The 9,854-nt window shown below is 38.7% G+C and overlaps 1 protein-coding gene across 3 annotated transcripts; it reads left to right on the top strand.

Moving 5' to 3' along the window:
* The first annotated feature begins 1,819 nt into the window (after positions 1 to 1,819).
* LOC147140607 (D-serine dehydratase) lies at positions 1,820 to 7,985 on the top strand. 3 transcript variants are annotated; one of them, XM_086044143.1, is made up of 10 exons: positions 1,820 to 1,954; positions 2,698 to 2,861; positions 3,660 to 3,789; positions 4,209 to 4,359; positions 4,442 to 4,622; positions 4,782 to 4,900; positions 4,993 to 5,119; positions 6,549 to 6,611; positions 6,721 to 6,826; positions 6,905 to 7,985. In XM_086044143.1, exons 2-10 carry the CDS (start codon positions 2,716 to 2,718, stop codon positions 6,992 to 6,994), a joined length of 1,113 nt encoding a protein of 370 aa, XP_085900269.1. In that variant the 5' UTR covers positions 1,820 to 1,954; positions 2,698 to 2,715; the 3' UTR covers positions 6,995 to 7,985. The 3 variants fall into 3 exon arrangements, with proteins under 3 accessions (XP_085900269.1, XP_085900268.1, XP_085900270.1); XM_086044142.1 differs by lacking the exon at positions 1,820 to 1,954 and adding an exon at positions 2,009 to 2,337; XM_086044144.1 differs by lacking the exon at positions 1,820 to 1,954 and adding an exon at positions 2,349 to 2,377.
* The last annotated feature ends 1,869 nt before the right edge of the window (positions 7,986 to 9,854 follow it).

The following is a 9,854-nucleotide window of genomic DNA, read 5'->3' on the forward strand; positions in this document are numbered from 1 at the left end:
CCTTTACAGTTGACACAAATTACAAAATGGCCGGCCCCAGGGATGGCTAAAAACGGGTGGATTAACTCTTGTTTATCAGAATAACACAATATTTATCAGAATGCCTTGTATTAACTAGTGAGCCTGCATAGAACATGTTCCTTAAAAATATGCTTGGGTTGACTTCCTCTTTAAGATGCAAAAACATTTGTTCTCTTCATCCAGCACATCCCTGAGGAGCTGTAGGAAGCAACTGTGAGAGGCCTCGGGACTGAATCTTGTGTTAGTAGTATTGTTTTTCCAGAATCACAGTATCAATTAAAACGGGCAAAATCTTTATGATTGAGATAGTCAAGATTTTTTCAGTTTGGGATTGAATTGAATCATCCAGCCATAAATGCAAAAAGAATATAACATGTTTTGTTTTATCACTCTGTTTATGGCCTTATTGTTGTTGCTAAGATGTATGTATAGACAATCATACGGGCAACACAATGATGCATGTGTTTAGTACGTCCACTTCACAGTCAAGAGGCTCTGGGTTTGAAGCTTGGGTCAGGTCTTTCTGCGAGGAGTATTCCAGCTTCCTCCCAAATTCCCCCAACACAAATTAAATTTAAATTGCCCAAGTGCGAATGTGAGTGTGAATCGTTGTGTCATCTGCTGTGAATGACTGGCCAACAGTCCGACGTGCCCAAATTGATTAGGAATATGCTAGAACGAATCTGCAACCATGAAAAGGATCAACAGTACAAAACGCCTGGATTCATGGTCAACACAGCCTGAAAAATATATTATTGTGTGGACCCGCCACGTTTGTTAACCGATTACCGGTAGCCCACATGTAGTCCAATTGTTCTTTGCGGATGGTGCTTCACTGGATGGTGCTTCACCGATGAAAGGCTAGGAGGTGCTATAGCCCCCTATAGCCTCAATCTGTTGTTGTGATGTTTTATAATTTGTTTCAAAGGTGAACCCCTCACTACCTTTGCTTTTAGTGGATGGACACAATATCACGGATACTAATATACATAAAGTCATAATCCGACAATTCTTTGTTAAAAAACTGTATCTATTCTCATCAAACCGAATTTCAATTCTACACATTTTCTCAAAAGAAGTTAAAGGTTTGAGATCAAAATTAAATTCCCCATTCCCCCCAAAGCAAAGGAAATTCATTATAAAATGATCAATAGCTATGGTATACCCGTCGTCTAAATTTTTAAGGAATCGCTTTAATTTGGACCACAACAACTGTTTGTTCTGTGATGAAGACATTGAAACAAATGAACACCTATTTTATGACTGTAAACTTGTTAATGCCTTTGAGGATTTGTATTACTGGTTGTTCCCTAAATTGCCCAATCTTTCTACTCTGTCAAAAGAAAATGTTTTGTATGGTATTTTGTCAAAGAGTCAGCCCATGACCTAATAATTAACACACTTATCATTCTCTGAAAATGTTTTATACATAAAAATAGATATATCAAATCTCAACCTAAATTGTATGTTTTTCATAAAGAACTGTTTCATTACTCATTAATTTTCATCATTGAAATGTATGATGAAGAAAAATGCTGTAAAATTATGTAGATTAGTAGAAGAGCTGAACCTTTCTGAAAACTCCTAACGTGCCCCCTCCTTTCTTCTTTTATTCTTTATTGGACAATGTATTTATTTTTATCTTATCAATTTTTTTGTGTGTATGTGTGTGTGTTTTATGACCCTTATTGAGCCTTATGTTCAATACATTTTGTACATTTGAAGTTCAATTAATTAAAAAAAAATTTAAAAAACGAAAGAAAAAAAAACACATTATGCAGCGCGTGCGCAGATGCTTGCTAAGTACAGCAGCTAATTTAGGACAAAAGACGTCGGTAAACGGTGAATGTAAAACCGTGATTGAAATTTCACATATACTTTATGATAATTGGATACGTACACTTGAATTGAACTTTTTTCGACACAGCTACAGGTATTCTACCGAATGTCATCAGTTTCCCGCTATTTTGGTCAAATCCGCAATTGAGTGTGGCTAATATGCAGCGGTTTAGGGTCTTTGAATGTGGACTTCGCCGAAGTGCGTAGCAAGGGCGCAAAGGGGTCGGGGCGACAGAGCACTTCGCAGAATTAGGACACCGTACGCATCGTACCCTCCGCGGAACGCGCAAGTGACATTTGAAATGGTGTGGAAAGATTCTCGGGACAAGGATTGAAGTGGACACGCTCCAATTGACTTTTCTGACATTCTCTGTCGGCTAAGCGACATTTGTGAAAGAGGCATAAGTTAATGTATTCAAAATTGAGACGTAGCCCAGGACTCCCTCTGTGAAAATAAAATACGGCACGCGACAGCTGGTAAGCTTAACTGCATGTGTGGATAGGTGTTACAGTCGTGGTACATAATTTATTTTCGATTTTTCACGATGGGTAGAAGTTACTGAAAGTGAAGTACTGACATGAATATTATTTGCGTCTGCGTGTTTTTGTGTGCGCGCGCTTGCGCCATCAGTGTATGTGTGCATATTGGCCTCAAGAACAAGTGGACAAAGTCCGCTTATAGGTTTTTTTTAATTATTCTAAATTCAGAACAAGTCCGCATTATGAAGTTAAGGCCACAAATGTAATGAAAGTATCACAGTCCAGGGTTTCATTTTGGGCCGGTATGTGATCTGAAGCCAGTGATGCATTAGAATTTAATTGCAGTGTGTCTTGTAGTCTTCCAGCGCTGCCACTATGGATGGGGATCCCCTCTCAGCCCTGTGTACGCCTGCTCTGGTGGTCGATTTGGACAAAGTGAAGAAAAATGCTCAGAGGATGATTGAACGGTGTGAGAAGCTAGGAGTGCAGCTTCGTCCTCACATGAAGACCCACAAAACCCTGTACGAATGCACACACACAACAGATGGATTCAATTATAGGCACTCTTCCCTTAAAATGGAAATCAACCCAAACATGTTTTCAATAATATGTTCCCAGCAGGAATGTTAGTTGAAACACTGCATTCTGATTAATATTGCGTTTGTGGAATATGAGTTAAGCAGCAAAATTCACCTGATTTTAGCTATCTCAGGGGGCGGCCATTTGATCATTTTTGTCATAAATGACATCACAACTGCTCAGGTAACGGCCAATCACGGCTATTAATCTTATTGCACAAACGCAATATTTATCAGAATGCCTTGTTTCAACTAGTGGGCTTGCATAGAACATATTCTTAAAAAATATATATGTTTCGGTTGACTTCCGCTTTAAAGAAGGACTAACAGACCAATGTGATAATGTATGAATAAATATTGTACAAGTAAAAAGAAAAAAGGTAATGAAACTGGCCTGAAACAAATAAGGGTGCTACCCTCACATTAATATTTTATTGTACAAGTTATCATGACAATCACTGCCATCAAAATAAACTAGCGAAATGTGTGCCAGTGTCAGAAAGCCAGAGCTCAGCAACGAGTTTATGGGCTAGGAAAAAAAAAAAGACTATTTTGAAGTGACCTAATCAAAATCATTTTGAATAGCTGACGAAGGAGCTTAACGTGGTGTCTAGAGAAGGCACTATATTTAGTTTTTTAAAATACGGATGGGTACCAACAATTTTGTTTTTGTCTTGTATGACTGAGTACCTAAGTCATCTACAATAGGATGCTGACTTGTGTGTGTTTGCTACCATCTAGCGAGTGTGCTGACATAATAACAGGTGGTTCCCGACGGTGCATTGTGGTTTCCACCGTGGCAGAGGCCTGTTTTTATGCTGACCATGGATTTGATGACATCCTCTATGCATATTCTCTTCCTTTTGATAAGGTTCTTCCTCTTCTCTCTACTACCGACTTTATACATTGTATTACAGATCACATAGCAGAATGATCTACTACAGGGCTGGGCACAACTGGCGGGCCGAATGTGACCCACGCCCACACTCTGAGTGGCCCCTGACTGATTCATTTAGTCCCCTTCCCCCAAAAAAGAAATATTGAAAAATATATACTTTTTTTTTTTTTAGTTTATGAGACTGTATATCATTAGACTGACAGTTTGTAAATTGGAAACCAAGACCTAAATACAAATGTAAGTGTATATTACATATCAATAGTCAGTCAATTTGTGAGAACTAAGTCTATTACAATCCCAGCATCCACAAGCAAAAAGTATGTGATGAGATTTTTTGTGACATCCCCTGCATATCAGGTAATCACACACCGATTCTGTTGATCGTTTCCTAGGTGGAACGATGTGCAATCTTGTCAGAGAGACTGGAACTCTTTCAAGTTTTACTGGACTATCCTGATGCTCTGGAGCAGCTCAAAAAGCGACCGTTGCGAGACGGGCGACTGTGGCATGTCTGGATGAAACTGGACTGTGGCAACGGTAGAGGTAAGGAGGCAAGAATGCCAGGATAGGGCAGACGCTACTGTATCCATAACTGCTGCTGATTGTATTTATTCTTTTGTTGTAGCTGGCATCCTGCACTCGGAACCTGAGGCGCTCAGACTGGCGCAGGCCATTGCTGGGACGGCAGGTGTGCAGCTAACAGGAGTGTACGCTCACTGTGGGAACACCTACAACTGCAGAGGAGTCCAGGAAATTCAGGCTGTCGCAAAGGAGACCACCAACTTTACTCTGCAGTTCATGGAAAAGTGAATCAAGAACACATTTATGGATTTATAGCTCTCAGCTAGTATAAAGTTCTCAAATTTGTTTTTGTCATTATTTTGGGCGGACTTGTCAAGTCTACAAATCAACTATATTAAATGTTTTTGATATTATGTATGAAACTCATATTTATTTTCTGTCAGGTTAAAGGCTGTTGGCATCACCTGCAAGTCCAGCATTGGCTCCACGCCCTCCTGTAGTCACCCAGTCCAAGACATGGCAAAGCTTAGCGAGGTGCATCCAGGAAATTTCATCTTCTATGGTAGGCGCATGTAGAGTAGATGTTGCACGGGCATTATGTGTGAGTGCAAACTCCTAAATCTTGTGCTGTCAAATTCCATTGTTTGTTTCTAGATATGCAGCAGTCTCTCATTGGCTCGTGCAGTGTGGACGAGGTGGCTGTGCGTGTTTTGACAAGAGTCATAGGTCACTGTCCTCACAGGAACCAGCTACTGATTGACTGTGGGTGGGCTGGGTTAAGGTAAATCCTTCATCCAGGCCCAGAGTAATACACAGTCTTGCACACGACCCAAAACTAGGCTCTCCAAATGGCTATGAAAACAATCATTTGATTTAATTCCACGTGGGATGAACACATTTAAATATCCATCACTCAGATGGTTGGACTGATACTAAGTTTATTTGGACACTTTTGAGGTAGTCCTAGAGAAATTAGAATGCAGTACTTGGTGGCAACCAAATGTGGCACTGTTGATTCAGTCTCACCAAAGCCAGGGTAATCAAAACCGGGGACACATTTTAGTAATTACTCAATTTACGCTCTTGTCCTTTCTTACGTCCTTGTGAGCGCATAAAACATCATCAGCCGCGGCCCAAGTACTGTTCCAATTGAAAGTCTGAATAAACCAAGAACATACGGAACACCATGTTGTACTTGGTAGCTAGTACAAACCAGGGTTGTATACTTGTGAAGGCTTGTCAAAGAAAAGATCCCAACGCGCATTTCATGCCGCTATCACGGAAATACGTCTCACGTTCTTAGAAAAAACTTTCTTGTGTACGTTTTTACAAAGACCACACTTGGCGAGTTCACTACACCGAATTTTGAGTTCTACATATTAAGAAACAGTCTTTTAGCTCACCGCATTGCTTGGTCAGTGGTTAACTCCGCTGTTGGGCACATCATCCATCAAGTCAGCATTCTGTCGTTATTTCAGGCTGACTCGATCTGTCCGAGTCGTCGATGACAGCCAATCGGCGTCAAGAACATATGTATCAGTACTATGTCACACTGCGGCGCTGCACGCGAAGCCAAATAAATTGAAAAAAAGTAATAAAACAGTGATGCATAGCTTTCGGTCCCACAGACCGCAATGACATTGTCCAATATTTTTTTTCTTTCACCAGTCAACACGCTGTGTGTCTGTTGTTTTTATTTTATTTTTAATTAAATTTGGCTGCGTGTCTGCTTGTGCTCTGCCTGCATGTGATGTAGTAAGCACGTTCTTGATACCGGTTAAATCCACGTCACATGGTTTATGGACACCATGTTGTCAGCCAGGTTCTCCATTCCTGGCATTGGCTTGTGTTAGCTTTGGTCAGATTTTGGCCTTTTTTAAGTGGCATTTTTGGCGATTTTTGCCAATTAAGTCTCACCTCAATTGATGTCAGAATAAAATGTTATCAGCTATGTGAAGGTGTGTTGCATCTAAGAAAACATCTGCAATGACATCTCATTTAGGACGCATTCTTGTTGAGAGCTTTCTGAGTGAGATTTTGCCATCCCCTTAAAATATGTATTTATTTGTTAATTTTCCCCATATCCATCAATAAAATTGTGTCTAATGGCAATCCCTAGTACTGTACTTAAATACAGTTGTGAATGTATTTAATTGTAGATTCACTTTCCTGCTTTTTGTTTTCATCCCTATTATTGCTTGTCACTCAAGTCTGGATGGGGCTGGGAAACTTCCAACAGGATACGCTGTGATCGAAGGACAGCCGAACCTCAAGTAATTGCATGTACCCTATATACAGTGCGTGTGTGCGTGCATGCGTGCGTGTATTCTCATTTACCAATTGCAAACTCAAATGTAGCTCACAATCGATGCTTTTATGCAGGCTATTGTCCATGACTCAGGAGCACGGAAAAGTGGAGGCTATCTCGGGAAAGCTCGATTACAGCATGTACCCTCTGGGCTCTCTGCTCACACTGATTCCATACCACGTTAGTGTACTAATATAAGACTCTGTTTCATTTCTTTGTCAATTCGGACCCTCTTTAACTCTCTCTTGTTTTTTGCAGGCATGTGCGACAGCAATGATGCATCCTGTGTATCATGTACACTCAGAGGGCATTCTTGTCGGCAAGTGGATACCAACGCGTGGATGGTGAATAGATATAAATAAGAGCTCCTGAAACAGATGACCTTTATAGCAGTAAGCAAGCAAATACTCTATGAGTAGATACTGTACTTTTCGTGTACTAACCAACCATTCAGGCATGGAAGATGTGTAATCAAACATGGCTTTTTGTTAGAATAATTGAACATAAGTTATCCTATATTTACTCTTAATGGTGTTGGAAAGCATTTATTCATCAGGATAAACTTGTTTGTTAAGGTTGTCTGTGAGAGAAGCAGAGCAGGCCTCGAGAAACAGCTGCTGATAGGAAATTGTGCCTTTATCTCAAGAAGACTTTCCTGTCTCTAAATTACTTTATTGCAGCGGTCTAAATTACTTTATTGCAGTAGTCTGTTTTAACATTTTGTGTTTGTTATTTTTAAAGCATTCCAATCTGATTTCCAATTCCAAATTGTTGGAGCAAATGTCAATGTGACCACCCTTTAGTAAATAAAAGAGGCAACGGACAGAGAGTGCGCAGAGCGATCGGAGATTTGTTCATGTGCAAGTCTCGTTCTCTTCGTGAGAAAAAGTTAAACACTCTTGTCTTCTTTCCTTGTGTAGTGTTTTTATTAAACGTTTTAGGTCATCTAGAACCTGATACTTTTGAACAGATGTTTTGTGTCAATGTCTTGTGTAAAAATCATTATCTAAATATTGTAGGATGTGCTTTTAATTGTTGTCATGTGTGATGGGCGAAAGTCAGACTACACCCCGAACTGGTCGCCAGCCAGTCGCAGGGCATACACACAGACACCACCACTGAGCGAGAACCGATCCCACGCTGCCCGCACACAACTCAGGCGTGTGTACCACTACACCATCAGTGACCCGGGCTTTTAATTGTTTGTATTTAAAATGTTATTACAGGCTGCTGTCGACCACAGTGATTTAAACATTTGATCATACGCTGCAGGTATCGATTGTATTTGACATGAGAACTTAACCTCAATAGATTTAAAATAAATGCTTAGCTCCCTTTATTCAAGCTGTGTATCGTGTTCTTTTGATGCAATTTGTGTGTGCGTGCATGCACGAAATCTCTTTCATTACCCAAGATATCAAGCTCATGTTTGGTTGAAGAAGTCTTATTGACGTTTAATGGCAACTTCCTAATCATTGGGTAGTCAGAAATGTTTGACCTTCAACTAGGAAAGGATTCAGGCAGTGTACATACGAGTGGCGGGAAGTAACAAAATACTTCATCATACTTAAATATAGGTTTATCAAGCATCTGTAATATACTACAGAATTTTTTTCTGCCGGCTTTGTACTTTTTGTTCTTACATTTGAAAATCGAATATAATTTTCAACTCCATACTTTGTTAAAATAGGCTAGTTACTTTTTTCAATCTCTGTGGATGACGACCACATGAAAAAAAATGTAAATAGAATTGGTTAAGTCAGTGCAGTTGATATCTTGATTGAATGATTTAGATCTTGTGGGGCTTTAAGTCTGGAAGGGTGAACCAGGGAGCCTTAACAACGATGACAAGGAAGACATTCCCCACCTATGGCCTTATTGAAGAGACTTTCTGGATGTTGTCCGATTCAAGACTTATTTGTGATGAATACGATGCCTTGTGCCAACCTAAATATCTCCAGCTATTGGTGCTCAAAAATTCTCCCTGTAATCTGAAAAAAAAGATTAAGATATGGTGCATTTTTGTTGTTGTTATTGTTAGCTAATTTAGGTTTTTATTGTTTTGGTTTTTGATATTTTGCTCATGCAGGATAGAACATTTCAGTCTTGATTATTCTGTCAGAGTTCAGCTTGCAGCAAAATTTTGTCCAATTCAGATTTCTTTTCTCAGTACAAAAACAATGCGAATTAATCAATTTAGCATTTTGTGTGAATAGAAGTTGTTTTTTTTCCTTGTACCAAATTAGCAAAACAATGATTGTATGTAATTGAGAGTAAAAGTTAATTTTTACATTTGTATTTCATGGGTTGTACTTTTTTAAAAACTTAAGTGAAGCAGTTGAATCAGAACTTCAGTAGTATTTCTTTTTAACAGAAATATTTGTATTTCTAAGTAAGTACATTCTGATTGGTTAAAGCAGTGCTTCTAAAAGTCAAGTACCGCCTCAATGCGTAGCGATCAAGTACCATAAAAATGACCAACATTTAAATAAGAGTAATGTAGTAGGCCTACATGCTCATCAAATACAAGACAGAGATTTAATTCCTCAAAAGAATACATTATTAGTGCAAGACACTCAAACATAATGTACTGTGTTCTTTTTTTAATACGTAGGGAAAAGGGGGGAAAATACTTTAATAATTCATTAAAATATATTGCACATATAAGTAAGTTATTAGTAATTTCTCAAAGATTGCAGATGTATTATACAATACTAAAGTAAAACTAAAAATCCTGTTCCAGATTTTTTAAATAGATAAAATAAAATATTTTTTTAAATAGGCTGCATGCATAGCTACAAGGTCTAATATGTTTGATTGTATTTCATACTTAAAATGTCGTAATTTTTATTCGCTTTTGATATGTGATTCTTTTGCATGTGTCCGTTTGTACCACTATTCACACTTTGAGAATCACTGGGTTAGAAAATACCTGTATGACTATTTGCATCCGTTATTTGTTCAAAATATATTTTTAAATAGAAATGTGTGTTTTGTTGTCAGGGTGACAATTAAAATTATATATTCTCACGAAACGTCTGTACCATCGTATCGAAGTCTGAAGCAATGTTTTTGTTTTTTGTTTTTTGGGTTTGCACTGTTACGTTTTAACGATTGTCATCTAGTCATGAATGCAGCACACCAGGTGCATTCTGGGATATGCTGTTTTACTAAAATGTACGCTCTCATTGGTCTAAATGGGAACTTT

Source organism: Filicampus tigris, chromosome 10, assembly GCF_054856515.1.
Source record: "Filicampus tigris isolate MCC_2025a chromosome 10, RoL_Ftig_1.0, whole genome shotgun sequence".
NCBI classification, from domain to species: Eukaryota; Metazoa; Chordata; class Actinopteri; order Syngnathiformes; family Syngnathidae; genus Filicampus; species Filicampus tigris.